The 23,795-nt window shown below is 45.9% G+C and overlaps 1 protein-coding gene across 1 annotated transcript in view; it reads right to left on the bottom strand.

Annotated features, from left to right (window-relative positions):
- Nucleotides 1-729: 729 nt before the first annotated feature.
- The window catches only part of flrt1b (fibronectin leucine rich transmembrane protein 1b), a 162,278-nt gene continuing 139,212 nt past the window's right edge, over nucleotides 730-23,795 (bottom strand). Inside the window, exon 3 of the mRNA XM_061900188.1 lies at nucleotides 730-12,275. Coding sequence (XP_061756172.1) covers nucleotides 10,061-12,259 — 2,199 coding nt within the window. The 5' untranslated portion in view covers nucleotides 12,260-12,275 and the 3' untranslated portion in view covers nucleotides 730-10,060. The remainder of the gene's footprint in view (nucleotides 12,276-23,795) is intronic.

Here is a 23,795-nt window from a genome sequence, read left to right on the forward strand (position 1 = left end):
CTCTGTAACACATTATAAACGCAACATAAGAATTACCCAGAATGCCATGCATCTATGAATCTTGGCTATATTATACACCCCGCTAGCACCGAAACCCCGCCCACCTCAACCGACGCACGGAGACTAGGGGGAAGGGGTTTGGTGCTAGCGGGGTGTATAATATAGCCAAGAGTCATAGATGCATGGCATTCTGGGTAAGTGTTATGTTGCATTTATAATATTTGGGGGCGGCATGGCGTAGTGGGTAGAGCGGCCGTGCCAGAAACCTGAGGGTTGCAGGTTCGCTTCCCACCTATTGACATCCAAATCGCTGCCGTTGTGTCCTTGGGCAGGACATTTCTCCCTTGCACCCGGTGCCGCTCACACTGGTGAATGAATGATGAATGAACGATTGGTGGTGTTTCGGAGGGGCCGTAGGCGCAAACTGGCAGTCACGCTTCCGTCAGTCTACCCCAGGGCAGCTGTGGCTACATATGGAGCTTACCACCACCAGGTGTGAATGAATGATGGGTTCCCACTTCTCTGTGAGCGCTTTGAGTATCTAACAATAGAAAAGCGCGATATAAATCTAATCCATTATTATTATTATTATTATTATGTTATAGAGCCAATGTTCTCCCGAAATGTGTTTGTCATTCTTGTTTGGTGTGGGTTCACAGAGTGCGGCGCATATTAGTGAGAGTGTTAAAGTTGTTTTATATCACAACCATCAGTGTGATCTGTATGGCTGTAGAACAAGACCCCTGGTTTACACACAGTAAAAGCAATAAATACTTAAATAAAATTTTGAAAAAGATGACAGGGGAAGCGTCACTCGGCAGTAAAAGTAAGCATGCGCTAAGAAATTTGGGGAGCGAGTTTGACCCGGTAGTAATTCAAGCCAGGCGCATATTACAAACCCGGCGGAAATTCAAGGAAATGCGGTAAGTATAAAGTTTTAGCACTTTTTGTTCTTCCTCCTGTTGGAGCGCTTTGTGTTATTTTTTATAGTAAATACGACTTTAATGATAGTTCGTCCTTTAGTTATTTTTTTCCTACTATTTCTGGAGTGATTTTTGGTTTATCTATTTCCGGAATTATTTCCGCTGACTTTTTTGTTAATCATTAAGTGCGTAATACTCTGGGTCCGGAGGTTTAAATGTGGTTTCAAAATAAAAGCTTTATTAGAACCTCATCTCTGCATCTGAGTCCTCTCCTTATTCCAAGTCCTGACAAGCCGGAGTCGTGGTGGCGCCATCCAGGAGTGAAAACTTTGAAAAAACTTTAGAGAGTTCTGAATGGGAACATTTCATCTGCAGCATGTAAACAAAGACGAGTGTTGGGATGGGGAACCGGGCTACAAACTGGAATTATTATTCATGCGGAAGAAACCTTCATTTACTAAAAAATAAAATGATAGTTCATCCATCCATCCATACATTTTCTTCCGCTTATCCGAGGTCGGGTCCCGGGGGCAGCAGTCTAAGTAGAGAAGCCCAGATTTCCCTCTCCCCAGCCACTTGGTCCAGTTCCTCCCGGGGGATCCCGAGGCGTTCCCAGGCCAGCCGGGAGACATAGTCTTCCCAACGTCTCCTGGGTCTTCCCCGTGGCCTCCTACCAATCGGACATGCCCTAAACACCTCCCTAGGGAGGAGTTCGAGTGGCATCCTGAGCGGATGCCCGAACCACCTCATCTAGATCCTCTCCGTGTGGAGGAGAAGCAGCTTTACTTTGAGCTCTTCCCGGATGACAGAGATTCTCCCCCTATCTCTAAGGGAGAAACCCGCCACCCGGCAGAGGAAACTCATTTTGGCCACTTGTACCCGTGATCTTGTCCTTTCGGTCATAACCCAAAGTTCATGACCATAGGTGAGGATGGGAACATAGATATTGTCCGCTCAGCAGCCTAAGCATGGAAGCCCAGACTTCTCTCCCCCCAGCCACTTGGTCCAGCTCCTCCCAGAGGATCCTGAGGCGTTCCTAGGCCAGCCGGGAGATGTAGTTTTTCCAACGTGTCCTGGGTCATCCCCGTGGCCTTTTGCCGGTCGGACGTACCCGAAACAGGAGGTGTTCAGGTGGCATCCTGAGCAGATGCCCGAACCACCTCATCTGGCTCCTCTCCATGTGGAGGAGCACCGGCTTTACTCTGAGTTCCTCCCGGATGACAAAGATTCTCACCCTATCTCTAAGGGAGAGACCCGTCACCCGGCAGAGGAAACCAATTTTGGCCGCTTGTACCCGTCATCTAGTCCATTCGGTCATAACCCAAAGTTCATGACCATAGGTGAGGATGGGAACATAGATATTGTCCGCTCAGCAGCCTAAGCATGGAAGCCCAGACTTCTCTCCCCCCAGCCACTTGGTCCAGCTCCTCCCAGGGGATCCTGAGGCGTTCCTAGGCCAGCCAGGAGATGTAGTTTTTCCAACGTGTCCTGGGTCATCCCCGTGGCCTTTTGCCGGTCGGACGTACCCAAAACAGGAGGTGTTCAGGTGGCATCCTGAGCAGATGCCCGAACCACCTCATCTGGCTCCTCTCCATGTGGAGGAGCACCGGCTTTACTCTGAGTTCCTCCCGGATGACAAAGATTCTCACCCTATCTCTAAGGAAGAGACCCGCCACCCGGCAGAGGAAACCAATTTTGGCCGCTTGTACCCGTCATCTAGTCCATTCGGTCATAACCCAAAGTTCATGACCATAGGTAAGGATGGGAACATAGATATTGTCCGCTCAGCAGCCTAACCAGGGAATCCCAGACTTCTCTCTCCCCAGCCACTTCGTCTAGCTCTTCCCGGGGAATCCCGAGTCGTTCCCAGACCAGCCGGGAGATGTAGTCTTCCCAACGTGTCCTGGGTCCCCCCCGTGGCCTTTTGCCGGTCGGACGTACCCAAAACAGGAGGTGTTCGGGTGGCATCCTAAGCAGATGCCCGAACCACCTCATCTGGCTCCTCTCCATGTGAAGGAGCACCGGCTTTACTCTGAGTTCCTCCCGGATGACAAAGATTCTCAACCTATCTCTAAGGGAGAGACCCGCCACCCGGCAGAGGAAACTAATTTTGGCCACTTATACCCGTGATCTTGTCCTTTCGGTCATAACCCAAAGTTCATGACCATAGGTGAGGATGGGAAGGTAGATATTGTCCGCTCAGCAGCCTAAGCAGAGAATCCCAGACTTCTCTCTCCCCAGCCACTTCGTCTCGCTCTTCCCGGGGAATCCCGAGGCGTTCCCAGGCCAGCCGGGAGACATAGTCTTCCCAACGTGTCCTGAGTCTTCTCCGTGGCCTCCTACCAATCGGACATGCCCTAAACACCTCCCCAGGGAGGAGTTCGAGTGGTATCCTGAGCAGATGCCCGAATAACTTCATTTGGCTCCTCTCCATGTGGAGGAGAAGCAGCTTTACTTTGAGCTCTTCCCGGATGACAGAGATTCTCCCCCTATCTCTAAGGGAGAAACCCGCCACCCGGCAGAGGAAACTCATTTTGGCCACTTGTACCTGTGATCTTGTCCTTTCGGTCATAACCCAAAGTTCATGACCATAGGTGAGGATGGGAAGGTAGATATTGTCCGCTCAGCAGCCTAAGCAGGGAACCCCAGACTTCTCTCTCCCCAGCCACTTCGTTTAGCTCTTCCCGGGGGATCCCGAGGCGTTCCCAGGCCAGCCGGGAGACATAGTCTTCCCAACGTGTCCTGGTTCTTCCCCGTGGCCTTTTGCCGGTCGGACGTACCCGAAACAGGAGGTGTTCGGGTGGCATCCTGTGCAGATGCCCGAACCACCTCATCTGGATCCTGTCCATTTGGAGGAGCAGCGGCTTTACTCTGAGCTCTTCCCGGATTACAAAGATTCTCACCCTATCTCTAAGGGAGAGACCCGTCACCCGGCAGAGGAAACCAATTTTGGCCGCTTGTACCCGTCATCTAGTCCATTCGGTCATAACCCAAAGTTAATGACCATAGGTGAGGATGGGAACATAGATATTGTCCGCTCAGCAGCCTAAGCATGGAAGCCCAGACTTCTCTCCCCCCAGCCACTTGGTCCAGCTCCTCCCAGGGGATCCTGAGGCGTTCCTAGGCCAGCCAGGAGATGTAGTTTTTCCAACGTGTCCTGGGTCATCCCCGTGGCCTTTTGCCGGTCGGACGTACCCAAAACAGGAGGTGTTCAGGTGGCATCCTGAGCAGATGCCCGAACCACCTCATCTGGCTCCTCTCCATGTGGAGGAGCACCGGCTTTACTCTGAGTTCCTCCCGGATGACAAAGATTCTCACCCTATCTCTAAGGAAGAGACCCGCCACCCGGCAGAGGAAACCAATTTTGGCCGCTTGTACCCGTCATCTAGTCCATTCGGTCATAACCCAAAGTTCATGACCATAGGTAAGGATGGGAACATAGATATTGTCCGCTCAGCAGCCTAACCAGGGAATCCCAGGCTTCTCTCTCCCCAGCCACTTCGTCTAGCTCTTCCCGGGGAATCCCGAGTCGTTCCCAGACCAGCCGGGAGATGTAGTCTTCCCAACGTGTCCTGGGTCTCCCCCGTGGCCTTTTGCCGGTCGGACGTACCCAAAACAGGAGGTGTTCGGGTGGCATCCTAAGCAGATGCCCGAACCACCTCATCTGGCTCCTCTCCATGTGAAGGAGCACCGGCTTTACTCTGAGTTCCTCCCGGATGACAAAGATTCTCAACCTATCTCTAAGGGAGAGACCCGCCACCCGGCAGAGGAAACTAATTTTGGCCACTTATACCCGTGATCTTGTCCTTTCGGTCATAACCCAAAGTTCATGACCATAGGTGAGGATGGGAAGGTAGATATTGTCCGCTCAGCAGCCTAAGCAGAGAATCCCAGACTTCTCTCTCCCCAGCCACTTCGTCTCGCTCTTCCCGGGGAATCCCGAGGCGTTCCCAGGCCAGCCGGGAGACATAGTCTTCCCAACGTGTCCTGAGTCTTCTCCGTGGCCTCCTACCAATCGAACATGCCCTAAACACCTCCCTAGGGAGGAGTTCGAGTGGTATCCTGAGCAGATGCCCGAATAACTTCATTTGGCTCCTCTCCATGTGGAGGAGAAGCAGCTTTACTTTGAGCTCTTCCCGGATGACAGAGATTCTCCCCCTATCTCTAAGGGAGAAACCCGCCACCCGGCAGAGGAAACTCATTTTGGCCACTTGTACCTGTGATCTTGTCCTTTCGGTCATAACCCAAAGTTCATGACCATAGGTGAGGATGGGAAGGTAGATATTGTCCGCTCAGCAGCCTAAGCAGGGAACCCCAGACTTCTCTCTCCCCAGCCACTTCGTTTAGCTCTTCCCGGGGGATCCCGAGGCGTTCCCAGGCCAGCCGGGAGACATAGTCTTCCCAACGTGTCCTGGTTCTTCCCCGTGGCCTTTTGCCGGTCGGACGTACCCGAAACAGGAGGTGTTCGGGTGGCATCCTGTGCAGATGCCCGAACCACCTCATCTGGATCCTGTCCATTTGGAGGAGCAGCGGCTTTACTCTGAGCTCTTCCCGGATTACAAAGATTCTCACCCTATCTCTAAGGGAGAGACCCCCCACCCGGCAGAGGAAACTAATTTTGGCCGCTTGTACCCGTGATCTTGTCCTTTCGATCATAACCCAAAGTTCATGACCATAGGTGAGGATGGGAACGTAGATCGACCGGTAAATTGAGAGCTTTGCCTTCCGGCTCAGCTCCTTTATCACCACAACGGATCAATACAGCGTCCGCATTACTGAAGATGCCACACCAATCCGCCTGTCGATCTCACGATCCACTCTTCCCTCACTCGTGAACAAGACTCCGATGTACTTGAACTCCTTCACATGGGGCGAGATCTCCTCCGCATCCCCGGAGATAGCATTCCACCCTTTTACGGGCGAGAACCATGCAGCCTATATTTAGCTTGTTAGAAAGGTACATGCTGGCACAGTTACGCACAAATGGCTGGAAAGCCTTCGCTGATAGACGATGGAGAGAGAGAACCTTCAGTTCTTGTGTCGACAAACACAAATATTTGACGCTCTAGCAATTCCATATTTAAGATGATGGACTTTTTCTAATGTTAGCTTTTTCATATAGCAGATGTATTGAATATCTAAATAAAAATTCTTGCGACGTGCATTTTCTTGTGTCTGGATCATTCCAGTGCATCGCCACAGTTATTGCCGGTCATGCAGTCTTCCGTGTGCTACAAAGAGGTTTTGCCGTCTAGATGGCTCTTCTGTATTGCCCAGAAAAGGTGCTGCATGTTGAAGAACCCAGCAAAACACCACAGGTCGGCGCACAATGCGTAGGAAATGACCGTCTCCATGGTGACAGCCGGCAGTAGACGCAGAATCCTCATTAAAATCGGGCGGTCTGCACCTTCTGCACCTGCTCCTTCGCTTGGAACGGAGCCAGCTTAGGTGGTTCGGGCATCTCGGGCGGATGCCTCACGAGCGTCTCCCCAGGGAGGTCTTCGTTGCACGTCCCACTGGGAGGAAACCCTGGGGCAGGCCAAGGACCAGATGGGGGTTTACATCTCCTCTCTGGCCTGGGAACGCTTCGGGAACCCCCCAGGAGGAAGTTGCTAATGTTGCTCTGGAGAGGGAAGTCTGGGGGTGTCTGGTGGAGCTGTTGTTCCCTGGACCCGATTCCGGATTGAGGATGGATGGATGGTCTGCACCATTTTTGCAATTGCGCAAGCAGTCTTAGCAGATCACCCGCGACAATCCTGCTAGTAGTACACACAATTTTATAGTTGCACACGCTGTTTAGCACTCCTGGTGGATCAGGCCGTTGTTATTTTCATGAAGAAGAACAAGGAATTATTTAGGGGGACGGCATGGCGCGGTTGGGAGAGTGGCCGTGCCAGCAACCTGAGGGTTCCTGGTTCAACCCACACCTTCTACCAACCTCGTCATGTCCGTTGTGTCCTTGAGCAAGACACTTCACCCTTGCTCCTGATGGGTGGTGGTTAGGGCCTTGCTTGGCAGCTCCCGCCCATCAGTGTGTGAATGTGAATGGGTGAATGTGGAAATAGTGTCAAAGAGCTTTGAGTACCTTGAAGGTAGAAAAGCGCTATACAAGTACAACCCATGTATTCTTCTTTTGATATAAAGGGGAACATTATCACAATTTCAGAAGGGTTAAAACCAATAAAAATCAGTTCCCAGTGGCTTATTTTATTTTACCCATCACACAATATCCCGAAAAACTGCTTCAAAGTGCCTGATTTTCACCATCCCTATATCCACCCGTCCATTTTCCTGTGACGTCATTGCCTGACGCTAATACAAACAAACATGGCGGATGGAACAGAAAGGTTCAGCGATATTAGCTCGGATTCAGACTCGGATTTCAGTGGCTTAAGCGATTCAACAGATTACGCATGTATTGAAACGGATGGTTGGAGTGTGGAGGCTGAGAGCGAAAACGAAATTGAAGAAGAAACTAAAGCTATTGAACCATATTGCGACAGACCGCGGCAACGAGGACGAATTCGGCGATCGCCTTCTAACCAACGATTGCATCTTTTGACCACTGGTGCAACTTGAATCCGTCGATTGGTATGTGTTTGTTTGGCATTAAATGTGGGTGGAGGGAAAGGCTGGATGCAAATATAGCTACAAATGTACATACAGCTAGCCTAAATAGCATGTTAGCATCGATTAGCTTGCAGTCATGCCGTGCGCAAATATGTCTGATTAGCACATAAGTCAATAACATCAACAAAACTCACCTTTGTGATTTCGTTGACTTTATTGTTGGAAATGCATCAGCTTTGAGTGTCGCAGGATATCCACACATCTCTGTTGTAGCATCGCTATCGTCGGTAGCGATGCTACGACGGAACAGAACAAACGAGGGACTTTAGCTTCTTTTGACCACCGGTGCAACTTCAATCCGTCGATTGGTATGTGTTTGTTTGGCATTAAATGTGGGTGGAGAGAAAGGCTGGATGCAAATATAGTTACAAATGAGGCATAATGATGCAATATGTACATACAGCTAGCCTAAATAGCATGTTAGCATCGATTAGCTTGTAGTCATGCCGTGCGCCAATATGTCTTAGCACATAAGTCAATAACATCAACAAAAGTCACCTTTGTGATTTTGTTGACTTTATTGTTGGAAATGCATCTGCTTTGGGTGTCGCAAGATATCCACACATCTCTGATAGCGATGCTACGACAGAACAGAACAAACAAGGGACTTTCGCATCTTTTGACCTCTGGTGCAACTTCAATCCGTCGATTGGTATGTGTTTGTTTGGCATTAAATGTGGGTGGAGGGAAAGGCTGGATGCAAATATAGCTACAAATGTACATACAGCTAGCCTAAATAGCATGTTAGCATCAATTAGCTTGCAGTCATGCCATGCGCAAATATGTCTGATTAGCACATAAGTCAATAACATCAACAAAAATTACCTTTGTGATTACTTGACTTTATTGTTGGAAATGCATCTGCTTTGGGTGTCGCAGGATATCCACACACAGAACAGAACAAATGAGGGACTTTTGCATCTTTTGACCACTGGTGCAACTTGAATCCGTCGATTGGTATTTGTTTGTTTGGCATTAAATGTGGGTGGAGGGAAAGGCTGGATACAAATATAGCTACAAATGAGGCATAATGATGCACTATGTACATACAGCTGGACTAAATAGCATGTTAGCATCGATTAGCATGCCGTGACCATTGATGTGTCTGATTAGCACACTCCACGTAAGTCAACTTGAATCCGTCCCTGTTAGTATTGTTACACCCTCCGACAACACACCGACGAGGCATGATGTCTCCAAGGTACGGAAAACAGTCGAAGAAACGGAAAATAACAGAGCTGATTTGACTTGGTGCGTGTAATGTGTTTGAGAAAACGATGGATTGCTTCCTGTTGTGACGTCACGGGTGTAAGGTCATTGCTCCAATAGCGAACAATTCACCCTTTTAGAGTTCGGAAATCAGTTATGGTCTTTTTTCTGCAACATTAAGGTATATATTGACGCTTACATAGCTCTGGTGATAATGTTCCCCTTTAACGGCAATGTGTGATGCGCATTAGATGAAAAATTCCTTATTTTTCCCAATTTTCCAGAGAAACACAAAAAACGAAGCAGATTTATATTTTGCGTAAAAAGAACTTCGCCGTGACCTTAAAACCGAGGTACGTACCGTTACACCCCAAGTTGTCCCGGACCCTTTCTATTGTTTCTTTCCCATAATCCTCCGACTCCGCATTTAAACCAACACGGTTCTTTCACCCTCATTCCCAAAACGGCAGCCTTCAGCGTCTCTCTTCTTTCATGTTTGCTCTCTCCATCCAAGCATCTATCTATCCATCACTCCGGCTCTCTCTCGCTCTCTCTCTCTCCCCCACTCATTAGTCTCCCCATGTGGCGGTTTGTGTCTCATGTCTTTGTCAGAGCTGTTATCAATGCTGTCAGCTCCTTTTGGCGAGAACAAAGTCGTCCTCCACTCGCGACGCCACAAAACGACACGAGAGAAATGAAAGGAAAGAGCCTGGGCTAAAAACAAAGAGGCAGGAAGGGGGGAACAATGGAATCGGGTGAAGTAATCCAGAGTAAAAGGGGGCGTGCGGGGGATCGGAACACGTATCTTCATGTCAACCACGATTGGATGTCATCTGTGGATTATAACAACCGTCAATTTCTGCATCTGTCTACCCTTCATCTACACAGCAAAGAGCGTAGAGCTATCTCTATACACACGAATTGCCTTCCCTTGGTATTATAAATATATCGCCTTCTACATCAGCTATGCCTAGGATATCAACCTCAAATAAGTTACTGTGGATTAAGAACAGCAGTTTTGAAAGACACACAGATAGGCAAAGGAGAAAAATGTAACCATTGATAAGTAGCACTGAAAGAAGAGTCTACTGCAACGTGTCTTACAGTCGTAGAGTACAGGAGAGCATTGTCCAATCAAAACAGTTTCTTCTACTTAGCAAACATATCAGACTTGAACCATCTTAGGCACAAAGGGTACTTTGGAAACCAAGGACAAAATGGCCGCGGGTCACAGGAGTCGTCACCATAGAGATGGCGCCAGGCATTCATGGCTCGGGGAGTGCGGCGACTCCGTGTCATCACGTGTAGGCGTAATCTATGTCAGGGATGCCGCCCTCTCTGTAGCCACGGTTGGTGCCGTAGGTGACGTTGTGGTGGCTGGTTTGGCTGATGATGGTGCCGTTGAGGCTGCCGGCTCTGTGGTTGCTGCGGTACGTCCCGTTAGCATGGGAGGAAGAGGACGAAGAAGGGAAAATGGTGTGGATGTAGGTGACATCCTCCAGTTTGGGCTGCAGAGGCTGATGGGCCATGGCTGTCATCTGGAACCCCGTAGGAGGGGCTCGGATTTCCAAAATGGAATTATCTTTTTTGGTGCCCGATTCTACATAGTCATCATAATGTTTTCCTCCTCGCCCTCTGTTGTATGAAGTTGAGTCTCCCGATTTGTAACTTGTTCTTTGTCCATACCAGCAGAAAATACCAAAAATTAGCAGAAGACTTACCAATGCTGTAGCACCCCCAATGATGCCTGCCAGGGGCAGGGCTGATAGCTCTGAGTCCCGTGTGTCCTTATCTGACCCCTCTCCTCTGGAGTTGACCAGAGCCTCGCCAGTCTCTATTTGAGAACAGGCTGGGGCAGAAGCTTTATTGTTCAATTCAACGCTGCCTCCCCGAGATGTCCCCATGCTGGAGCCCAGAAAGGTCTCCTGTCGTAATGGCAGCAAACATATGAGATAATGTGAGTGTGGTGTGAGCTGGGTAAGGTGGTACTGCCTCCTCTCTCCGGGAACTAGAGTTTCTGTGATGGAACCCAGTGCTGCGCTGGATCCCAACCTCAGCCAGGATAGACGGAATGAGGGTGCTGGCTGTGGACACAACCAGCTGACCAGCACACTGTCTGAGGAGAGAGCTTTTACAGTCAGCTCGAGGGCCTCTCCGGATACTTGACCTTCTCCCGCGGCAGGTAGAGGCATAACCAGGCCTGGTCGCTTGGCTCGCAGTGTGAAAAGGGAACCTTGGGTAGGGACCGGCAAAGAGTTAGTGGTAGTGCTACCGTGGGGAACTGAAACCACAGCTTGCCCCTCCCCTCTAACACTATCTTCACTTCCTCCATCCTTTTCTGATGGATTCACCCCAACTCCAGTTGCTGGACCAGCTGGTGGTCCTTCACACTGTTCTATCAGATAGGTAAGGTCTTTAAGGGCCTGGCCTTTCACCGCTTCAGGTCCCAGACAGGTCAACCCCCTGACTGTTACAGCAACCCCCCAGCTGTGCAGCCATGCGTGGAGCCAGCGAAGGTTGCAACCACAGTACCAGGGGTTTCCTCGTAGCAGCAACAACTCCAAACTGTCAGTGTCCTTAAGAAGCCCTCGGGGAAGACTGGTCAGATTGTTTCCCGATAGGTCTAGCTTCTGCAGGCGCCGCATCCCGTCCAGTGATCCTCTTGGTATGTGAGTCATCCCGTTATCCTGTAAATGGAGCCGAATAAGATGAGCTGATGGTAGGTTGATTGGTGGAGACTGCAAGGCATTTCGGACTAGCGATAGCTCTGTCAGATTAGCGAGGCGGGAAAAGGTGTCATCTGCAATGCGAGTGTTAGCTAACAGATTGCCGTCCAGGACTAGGCGTCGCAAGGAGGACAGCCCTCGGAAGGCATGCGTGGGGATGGTGTTGATTCTGTTGTCGTCTAATCGCAGCTCCTCCAAAGATGCCGGCAAGCCTGCGGGGATGCTTGACAGGTGGTTCCGAGACAGAAACAGCAGTCGTAGCCGTGGAGTCCCAGAAAAGGCGCGCTCCTGGATACTCACAGTCGATATTGAATTATCATCCAAGTGTAAACGCTCCAGCAGCGGTAACTTGGCCAGAGATGATCGTGGTAAAGTTCGTATATTATTATCCTGCAAATGGAGCTCCCGTAATGAAGGTGGGAGGTGTATGGGAAACTCATCCAAATGATTGGCGTAGAGGTAAATAACTCGTATAGAAGTACTGCGCTCCAGTGACTGAGGCAGGCCGGCGTTAGTCAGCCGATTGCTCTGCAGGTAGAGGATGGCAGCCGTCAACGGTAAAGGTGGAATCAAACTGAGTCCGCGGTCGTTGCAGTAGACAAAACCCTCATCGCAGCGGCAGACTGAGGGGCAAACTATCCCTTCATCCCCCTCGCCCGTTTCCAAAGCGATGGCAGCTGCTGCCAGTTCCAGCACCTCGGCCAATAAGGTGAGGCACAGGAGGAACAGGAAGAGCCAATCGCGGAGCTCGGCAATGCTCTCAGTCGCCATGCTGGTGTCCCGGCTCCTGAGGGAAAAGACAGATGAGATGCTCGTTTAAAACTTTTGGCTGAATAAATCATTTGCAAACACAAAACGTTTCCCTCCTAAGAAACAATACACATGAACTAAGTGGCACATGCTAAAGTAACAGGTAGAGTCCAGTCCATAGTGGATCTAACATAAGGGTGTGAGAGTCCAGTCCATAGTGGATCTAACATAATAGTGTGAGAGTCCAGTCCATAGTGGATCTAACATAATAGTGTGAGAGTCCAGTCCATAGGGGATCTAACATAATAGTGTGAGAGTCCAGTCCATAGTGGATCTAACATAATAGTGTGAGAGTCCAGTCCATAGTGGATCTAACATAATAGTTTGAGAGTCCAGTCCATCGTGGATCTAACATAATAGTGTGAGAGTCCAGTCCATAGTGGATCCAACATAATAGTGAGAGTCCAGTCCATAGTGCATCTAACATAATAGTGTGAGAGTCCAGTCCATAGTGGATCTAACATAAGGGTGTGAGAGTCCAGTCCATAGTGGATCTAAAATAAGGGTGTGAGAGTCCAGTCCATAGTGGATCTAACATAATAGTGTGAGAGTCCAGTCCATAGTGGATCTAAAATAATAGTTTGAGAGTCCAGTCCATAGTGGATCTAACATAACAGTGTGAGAGTCCAGTCCATAGTGGATCTAATATAATAGTGTGAGAGTCCAGTCCATAGTGGATCTAACATAATAGTTTGAGAGTACAGTCCATAGTGGATCTAACATAATAGTGTGAGAGTCCAGTCCATAATGGATTTAACCTAATTGTGTGAGAGTCCAGTCCATAGAGGATCTAACATAATAGTGTGAGAGTCCAGTCCATAGTGGATCTAACATAATAGTGTGAGAATCCAGTCCATAGTGGATCTAACATAATAGTGAGAGTCCAGTCCATAGTGGATCAAAAATAGCAGTGAGAGTCCAGTCTATAGTGGATCTAACATAATAGTGTGAGAGTCCAGTCCATAGTGGATCTAACATAATACTGAGAGTCCAGTCCATAGTGGATCAAAAATAGCAGTGAGAGTCCAGTCCATAGTGGATCTAACATAACAGTGAGAGTCCAGTCCATAGTGGATCTAACAAAATGGTGAGAGTCCAGTCCATAGTGGATCCAACATAATAGTGACAGTCCAGTCCATAGTGGATCTAACATAATAGTGAGAGTCCAGTCCATAGTGGATCAAAAATAACAGTGAGAGTCCAGTCCATAGTGGATCTAACATAATAGTGTGAGAGTCCAGTCCATAGTGGATCTAACATAACAGTGTGAAAGTCCAGTCCATAGTGGATCTAATATAATAGTGTGAGAGTCCAGTCCATAGTGGATCTAACATAATAGTGTGAGAGTCCAGTCCATAGTGGATCTAACATAATAATGTGAGAGTCCAGTCCATAGTGGATCCAACATAATAGTGTGAGAGTCCAGTCCTAGTGGATCTAACATAATAGTGAGAGTCCAGTCCATAGTATGGCCAGCAGGAGACAATCCCGACATTTTTATTATGTTTCTAAATGTTTTCATTACTGTTTGTTGTTTTAAGAATATTTAACATTGGTTGTTTTAAATGCAGTGAGCTGGATTCTTGTTCAATTTCGTTGTTTCCATGCAATGACAATAAAGTTGGTCTGATTCTGATATGTTAAACAGTTTAAATATACTTGCACTACAATATATCATAAACTGATTAAAGTGGACCCCAACTTAAACAAGTTGAAAAACTTATTGGGGTGTTACCATTTAGTGGTCAATTGTACGGAATAAGTACTGTACTGTGCAATCCACAAACCCTGTTTCCATATGAGTTGGGAAATTGTGTTGGATGTAAATATAAACAGAATACAATGATTTGCAAATCCTTTTCAACCCATATTCAGTTGAATATGCTACACAGACAACATGTTTGATGTTCAATACAATAAACATTTTTTTTGTGCAAATAATCATTAACTTTAGAATTTGATGCCGGCAACACGTGACAAAAAAGTTGGGAAAGGTGGCAATAAATACTGATTAAGTTGAGGAATGCTCATCAAACACTTATTTGGAACATCCCACAGGTGTGCAGGCTAATTGGGAACAGGTGGGTGCCATGATTGGGTATTAAAACAGCTTCCTAAAAAAATGCTCAGTCTTTCACAAGAAAGGACGGGGCGAGGTACACCCCTTTGTCCACAACTGCGTGAGCAAATAGTCAAACAGTTTAAAACAACGTTTCTCAAAGTGCAATTGCAAGAAATTTAGGGATTTCAACATCTACGCTCCATATTATCAAAAGTTTTAGAGAATCTGGAGAAACCACTCTACGTAAGCGGCATGGCCGGAAACCAACATTGAATGACCATGACCTTAGATCCCTCAGACGGCACTGTATCAAAAAACGACATCAATCTTTTAACGATATCACCACATGGGCTCAGGAACACTTCATAAAACCACTGTCACTAAATACAGTTGGTCGCTACATCTGTAAGTGCTCTACTATGCAAAGCGAAAGCCATTTATCAACAACATCCGGAAATGCCGCTGGCTTCTTTGGGCCCGAGATCATCTAAGATGGACTAATGCAAAGTGGAAAAGTGTTCTGTGGTCTGACGAGTCCACATTTTAAATTGTTTTTGGAAATATTCGACATCGTGTCATCTGGACCAAAGGGGAAGCGAACCATCCAGACTGTTATCGAGGCAAAGTTCAAAAGCCAGCATCTGTGATGGTATGGGGGTGCATTAGTGCCCAAGGCATGGGTAACTTACACATCTGTGAAGGCACCATTAATGCTGAAAGGTACATACAGGTTTTGGAAACACATACGTTGCCATTTAAGTGCCGTCTTTTTCATGGACGCCATGGATGAGTGTTGTTATTTCAGCAAGACAATGCCAAACCATGTGTTACAACAGCGTGGCTTCTAAAAAAAGACTGCGGGTTCTTTCCTGGCCCGCCTGCAGTCCCGACCTGTCTCCCATAGAAAATGTGTGGCGCATTATGAAGCGTAAAATACGACAACGGAGACCCCGGACTGTTGAACGACTGAAGCTCTACATAATGGGTTATAAATGGGTTGTACTTGTATAGCGCTTTTCTACCTTCAAGGTACTCAAAGCGCTTTGACACTACTTCCACATTTACCCATTCACACACTGATGGAGAGAACTGCCATGCAAGGCGCCAACTAGCACCCATCAGGAGCAAGGTTGAAGTGTCTTGCTCAGGACACAATGAAGTGAAGTGAATTATATTTATATAGCGCTTTTCTCTAGTGACTCAAAGTGCTTTACATAGTGATACCCAATATCTAAGTTACATTTAAACCAGTGTGGGCAGCACCGGGAGCAGGTGGGTAAAGTGTCTTGCCCAAGGACACAACGGCAGTGACTAGGATGGCGGAAGCGGGAATCGAATCTGCAACCCTCAAGTTGCTGGCACGGCCAGTCTACCAACCGAGCTATATCGCCCCAAGAATAAAACAAGAATGGGAATCAATTCCACTTTCAAAGCTTCAACAATTAGTTTCCTCAGTTCCCAAACGTTAATTGAGTGTTGTTAAAAGAAAAGGTGATGTAACACAGTGGTGAACATTCCCTTTCCCAACTACTTTGGCATGTGTTGCAGCCATGAAATTCCAAGTTAATTATTATTTGCAAAAAAGAAAATAAAGTTTATGAGTTTGAACATCAAATATGTTGTCTTTGTGGCACATTCAACTGAATATGGGTTGAAATGGATTTGGAAATCATTTTATTACGTTTATATTTACATCCAACACCATTTCCCAACTCATATGGAAACGGGGTTTGTACTAATAATAGTTTTAATTAATCAATCAATATATCTTATACAGTTTGCATATATTTAAATTGTGATATAATTTGAATATTTCTCTTTCTTTCTGGAAGCTGAAAGAAGAGTCTCGGTCTGCGTTCAAAGTGTTTCAGGAACTAGGCATGCTTTTAAGAATAATTGATGCACACGGCTGAAGATTGCAATGTAAATGTAATCAAGTATCGCTAACGAGTAAAGTTTTTCCCCTCTCGATCCGGTGCGGAAAAAATTGCCAGGATCGGGCGCGGAAACATACTTGAGCGAGGCGGTCCATTATTATTTGGGTCAGCGCAAGCCGGGCACAAGACAAATGGGCAATTTAACGCGGAGAGAGATGGGAGGTGAAGTGAGAGGCTGAGGAAGATTAGCCGAATCAGGGGGAGCGAATAGATGACAGAGATGGAGAAAATTGGACAGTGACAGTTCCCTTCACCAGATTAACTGAAATGGAGTGAGTGACATGAAAGTAAAGTGGAGAAATGATTGGGGGGAAGGAAATCCGATTAATTGCAGGCTGCTGATAGCTGCCAAGACGACAGTGAAGTCGCAGTGACTTCGAGGGGGAGGATGTTAAAACAACTCTGAGGAAAGACCACACCAACTATTGTTACTATAACAATCTATAAGGTTAATATAGCTGGCGTCTCTTTCTTCCCCTCCATCTTCTGCTTTCTTTTGTATCTCTCGTTATGTATTGTTGCATTTGAACGATTGTGTTATTGATAATAGAGGTACATTGTAGTTATTATCCAATATCAATCATGATATTTCTAATGTTATTTGTATTGATCCATTGGTAGTGTAATAATGCTCATGGACATTTCTGTATTATTAATATTTACCTGAGGCTTTGTTGATTAGAACATATATATGGCTATATACATACTGTACATATACAGTATGTGTATATGTACACATACGTGTATACTGTACACTCTACCAACCAGCATAGCTCGGTTGGTAGAGTGGTCGTGCCAGCAACTTGAAGGTTGCAGGTTCGATTCCCGCTTGTGCCATCCTAGTTACTGCCGTTGTGTCCTTGGGCAAGACACTTTACCCACCTGCTCCCAGTGCCACCCACACTGGTTTAAATGTAAAAAATAGATATTGGGTTTCACTATGTAAAGTGCTTTGAGTCACTTGAGAAAAGCGCTATATAAATATAATTCACTTCACTTCACTACAAACCCCGTTTCCATATGAGTTGGGAAATTGTGTTAGATGTAAATACAAACGGAATACAATGATTTGCAAATCCTTTCCAACCCATATTCAGTTGAATGCACTACAAAGACAAGATATTTGATGTTCAAACTCATAAACTTTATTTTTTTTTTTACTTAGAATTTCATGGCTGCAACATGTGCCAAAGTAGTTGGGAAAGGGCATGTTCACCACTCTGTTACATCACCTTTTCTTTTAACAACACTCAGTAAACGTTTGGGAACTGAGGAAACTAATTGTTGAAGCTTTGAAAGTGGAATTCTTTCCCATTCTTGTTTTATGTAGAGCTTCAGTCGTTCAACAGTCCGGGGTCTCCGCTGTCGTATTTTACGCTTCAAAGTGCGTCACACATTTTCCATGGGAGACAGGTCTGGACTGCAGTTGGGCCAGGAAAGTACCCGCACTCTTTTACTACGAAGCCACGCTGTTGTAACACTTGTCTTGCTGAAATAAGCATGGGCGTCCATGATAACCTTCCTTGGATGACAACATATGTTGCTCCAAAACCTGTATGGACCTTTCAGCATTAATGGTGCCTTCACAGATGTGTAAGTTACCCATGTCTTGGGCACTAATGCACCCCCATACCATCACAGATGCAGGCTTTTGAACTTTGCGCCTATAACAATTTTGAATGGTTATTTTCCTCTTTGTTCTGGAGGACACCACGTCCTCTGTTTCAAAATAGAATTTGAAATGTGGACTTGTCAGACCACAGAACACTTTTCCACTTTGCATCAGTCCATCTTAGATGAGCTCGGGACCAGCGAGGCCGGCGGCGTTTCTGGGTGTTGTTGATAAATGAGTTTTGCTTTGCATAGTAGAGTTTTAACTTGCACTTACAGATGTAGCGACCAACTGTAGTTACTGACAGTGGTTTTATGAAGTGTTCCTGAGCCCATGTGGTGATATCCTTTACACACTGATGTCGGTTTTTGATGCAGTACCGCCTGAGGCATCAAAGGTCCGTAATATCATCGCTTACGTGCAGTGATTTCTCCAGATTCTCTGAACTTTTTGATGATTTTAAGGACCGTAGATGGTATAATCCCTGAATTTCTTGCAATAGCTCGTTGAAAAATGTTGTTCTAAAACTGTTCGACAATTTGCTTACAAAGTGGTGATCCTCACCCCATCCTTGTTTGTGAATTACTTAGCATTTCATGGAAGCTGCTTTTATACCCAATCATGGCACCCACCTGTTCCCAATTAGCCTGCACACCTGTGGGATGTTCCAAATAAGTGTTTGATGAGCATTCCTCAACTTTATCAGTATTTATTGCCACCTTTCCCAACTTCTTTGTCACGTTTTGCTGGTATCGCAAAAAAAAAAAAAAAATTATCAGTTTGAACATCAAATATGTTGTCTTTGTAGCATATTCAACTGAATATGTGTTGAAAATGATTTGCAAATCATTGTATTCTGTTTATATTTACATCTAACACAATTTCCCAACTCTTATGAAAACGGGGTTTGTAAAAATAAGGCAACTAAAGAAGTATCCTACACTTCTCTTTTGTAAAGTAAATGTGAACAGCCGATACGGGCATCTACATCTACTGTATGATTTCCCTCAGAAGCTGGAGGTGACAAAACAATAATAATAAGTCATCACACACACACACACACACACACACACACACACACACACGCACCGTCATCTCAATAACAGCTGGCATGCATAATGCATATTTCCCTTTTTTTGTGAAATTTCCATCAATTATTCAGGCCTGAAATATCTTGAAATGCGTCTCACAGAACACACAGAAATCTTGATGCTGCTACTTGCAGCCACAACACGCGGACTATTTCTAGAACACTATTAACACAATGGTGCATACTTGCCAACCCTCCCGGATTTTCCGGGAGACTCCCGAAATTCAGCGCCTCTCCCGAAAACCTCCCTGGACAAATTTTCTACCGAAAATCTCCCGAAATTCAGGCGGAGCCGGAGGCCACGCCCCCTCCAGCTCCATGCGGACCTGAGTGAGGACAGCCTGTTTTCACGTCCGCTTTCTCACAATATAAACAGCGTGTCTGCCCAATGACGTTATAACTGTAGAATGATCGAGGGCGGGTTCTTGGTTTCTTATGTGGGTTTATTGTTAGGCCGTTTCATTAACGTCCTCCCAGCGCGGTAACAACACACAAAACAGCAGTCACGTTTTTGTCTACCGTAATGTAGTTCATCTGCCATAAATGGGCGGCATAGCTCGGTTGGTAGAGTGGCCGTGTCAGCAACTTGAGGGTTGCAGGTTCGATTCCCGCTTGTGCCATCCTAGTTACTGCCGTTGTGTCCTTGGGCAAGACACTTTACCCACCTGCTCCCATTGCCACCCACATTGGTTTAAATGTAACTTAGATATTGGGTGTCATTGAGAAAAGCCATCCATTTTTCCATCCATTTTCTACCGCTTATTCCATTTTGGGGTCGCGGGGGGCGCTGGCGACTAGCTCAGCTACAATCGAGCGGAAGGCGGGTTACACCCTGACAAGTCGCCACCTCATCGCAGGGCCAACACAGATAGACAGACAACATTCACACTCACATTCACACACTAGGGCCAATTTAGTGTTGCCAATCAACCTATCCCCAGGTGCATGTCTTTGGAAGTGGGAGGAAGCCGGAGTACCCGGAGGGAACCCACGCATTCACGGGGAGAACATGCAAACTCCACACAGAAAGATCCCGAGCCTGGGATTGAACCCAAGACTGCAGGACTTTCGTATTGTGAGAAAAGCGCTACATAAATATAATTGACTTCACTTCACAATGTTGTGACACTCTTAAACAGAACAATACTGCCATCTGCTGTACATGCATATGGTTGGAAAAATAGTGACGGAGAATAGAACAAGGATGGACAATTCAACCCTTAACTCAACAATGAGTAGATGAGTGTTGTGTGTATATGTGTAAATAAATGAACACTGAAATTCAAATATTTCTTTTATTTATATATATATTTGAAATATTTGGTAAATTGTAGCTGTAAATATACTCTTCCTGTCTTAACCACGCCCCCGAAATCGGAGGTTTCAAGGTTGGCAAGTATGCAATCGGGCTCAAAGGGTGTTTTTCATCACTTGGCAACACATTTGATAACCAAATCTCTGTGCAAATGTGCACGTGCGACTCCATCTTGCTACGTGCAAAAAAAAAAAAAAAAAAAACTGCCCCCCCCTCAGCGGCGGTCAAAATTCCATGCAAAGCGAACGAGACATGGCAACAATGGAACGGACGGAGGGATGGTTGTGGGGGGGGGAGGGAGGGAGCGATGGGAAGGAGAAGAGAAGGCAGATGGAGAGCTGGTCTGTCAGGAGGTGTGGGGGGCGGTCAGGCGGGAGGGGTGGAGGGGGGGGGGGGGTGATGCTGTAAAGAAAAATGTCCGTAGAGTCTTGCAAAAGAAGGCATGGTTGCGTGTCTCTGCTTAAAGCAGGGGTGTCCAAACTTTTTCCACTGAGGGCCGCACATATTTTTTATTTAAAAAAAATAATACAATATATGTGTAACCAATATACATTTCGGTCTCCACTCAGGCATGATCTCAGGGACCCCAAAAGGTTTTGGTCCAAAAAATATTAAAAATGTGTCATTATTCAGTATTATTATTTTCATTATTATTCAAGTTTTAAATCTCTAGATCAGTGGTGTCAAACTCAAATACAGAGCGGGGCCAAAATTTAAAACTGAACAAAGCCGCGGGCCGAAGTTGAACAAATTAACCCTTTAATAGGGACCCAAACAAGTTTTGCCTTGAATATTGACCAAGCGAGGCTTATATAACTTTATAGTGACATGCAACGTCCAGTTTCAAATAATAATAATTAAAAAATAGCAATAGAGTATCATATTAAATAAAAACACAATTTTTATGCCTTTTTTCGAGTTTGGGGTGGGGTTTGGTGGTAGCGGGGGTGTATATTGTAGCGTCCCGGAAGAGTTAGTGATGCAAGGGTTTTTGGGTATTTGTCCGGTTGTGTTACGGTGCGGATGTTCTCCCGAAATGTGTTTGTCGTTCTTGTTTGCTGTGGGTTCACAGTGTGGCGCATATTTGTAACAATGTTAACCTTGTTTATACGGCCACCCTCAGTGTGACCTGTATGGCTCTTGCGGATTTTCTCCCGAAATGCGTTTGTCATTCATGTTGGCTGACGAGCCCCCACTTTGTTGCGTTTTGGACCTGTTCTTCCTTCGGTCAACGCCCCCAGGTTCTTTTATCACACATAAGCTGGTTTTAAATCAATCAGAGACAGAGGTAGCTCATTTTGATATTTTATTACCAAAGCGCCTTGGGAGATCAATCTAGATACAACATTTCAAAAGCACGGTCCAAATTTATCTAATCCTAAAATGGCAGTTTCTCCCTCCTCACTCACTCTCACCCGCCCCTCTTCTTCTCCTCCCTACCTCAGACAGTTGAGATAGGGATTGTGATGTCTTCATTCCAACATTCCAAACTCAAGGTCTATGTAAAAGGCTCACACTTTAGCTGTTCTAAAATCTGACTAGGAAATAAAAAGACAACCAAATCCAACAGTTCACAGTGTGGCGCATTTTGTAACAATGCTAACCTTGTTTATACGGCCACCCTCAGTGAGACCTGTATGGCTGTTGACCAAGTATGCCTTGCATACACTTGTGTGCGTGTATGAGCCGCATATATTATGTGAGTGGGCCGGCATGCTGTTTTTATGGAAGAAAAGCGGACGTGGCGACATGTAGAGAACGCCAAAAGCAGTGCTTTTACGGCCGGCCCCCAATATTATTGTGCGGGTGGAAATCGGGAGAAATTCGGGAGGGGCACTGAACTTCGGGAGTCTCCCGGGAAAATTGGGAGGGTTGACGAGTATGAGTATTAGCGGAGAATGTGGTGTTACAGCGGCGGGCCAGCTCTAATGTAAATTTGATATTGCCTCAAGGGCCAAATGAAATTACACAAATTTGGCCCGCGGGCCAGAGTTTGACACCTATGCTCTAGATCAACATTAGGTTGATCTGTCAAGACAATAATTTTAAAGATTTAAGTTGTATGCTCTTTTTGTCACAAAAAAAAAATGTTTTTTTTATGGAAAAATCACAAAATATGCAACATTTTCTGTTACGTCTGGGTGGTATGGTGATGCCGGTGGCGCTCTTCCAAGATGCCAATCGGGCATGGACACAGCGTAAAGGTAAGAAATGAAGATTTATTCAATAAATAAAACTATTAACAGAAAAACTGGTGCTAGGCAGAAAAGGCAAAACCAACAGAACTAGCATGGGAGCTAGAAACGAAGCAAAAGCGCTAGCATGGGAGCTAGGCAAATAACAGAAAACTTGCACAAGGCACAAAAGGCAAAACAAAATGACTAGCATGGGAGCTAGGGGAACCAAGGCATGGGATTACCAAGTCGAGCATCAAGGACGTCACAGTTGTGCGAACACAAATTGCGTGTAACACAAACTACGAGGAGAGAACGAGTGAACTGAAAAGGCAGGCTTAAATACTAATCAAAAACACAGGTGCGCGTCAACCGAGAGTAGCAGGTGCAACAAATAAGAAACCATGGAGACAAGATAAATAATGACGTGCACAAACAAACTCAGAGCCAGAAGAGTCCAGAACAATCAGAAAACACAAAATGACTCAAAAACTAAAATAAGAATGTGATCTGGGAAGCGGATCACAACAATTTTCACCCAATAATTTTTTTAAGTGGAATAAATATTTGAGATTATATAATAATTGGAGCATTAAAAAGGTCAATAAATCATAACACCATTCATTTTAATTAATTATTATTTATTGAGCAATGACACCTAAAGGGGAACATTATCACCAAACCTATGCAAGCGTCAATATATACTTTGATGTTGCAGAAAAAAGACCATGTATTTTTTTAACCGATTTCCGAACTTTAAATGGATGAATTTTGGCAAATTAAACGCCTTTCTGTTTATCGGTCTTTTAGCGATGACGTCAGAACGTGACGTCAGCGAGGTAACACACCCGCCATTTTCATTTTCACATTACAAACACCAGGTCTCAGCTCTGTTATTTTCCGTTTTTTCGACTATTTTTTGGAACCTTGGAGACATCATGCCTCGTCGGTGTGTTGTCGGAGGGTGTAACAACACTAACAGGGAGGGATTCAAGTTGCACCACTGGCAAGAAATCTGCTGCCAGACCCCCATTGAATTTGCCAGAGTGTCTGCACATTTTACCTGCGATGCTAAGACAGACATGGCACAGAGATGTGTGGATAACCTGCAGATGCATTTGCAACGATTAAGTCAACAAAATCACAAAGGTGAGTTTTGTTGATGTTGTTGACTTATGTACTAATCAGACATATTTGGTCGCGGCATGACTGCCAGCTAATCGATGCTAACATGCCACGCTAATCGATGCTAACATGCTATTTACGCTAGCTGTACGTACATTTGAAACTAGATACCCACATTTAAT

Source organism: Nerophis ophidion, linkage group LG05 (assembly GCF_033978795.1).
Source record: "Nerophis ophidion isolate RoL-2023_Sa linkage group LG05, RoL_Noph_v1.0, whole genome shotgun sequence".
Classification (NCBI taxonomy): Eukaryota; Metazoa; Chordata; class Actinopteri; order Syngnathiformes; family Syngnathidae; genus Nerophis; species Nerophis ophidion.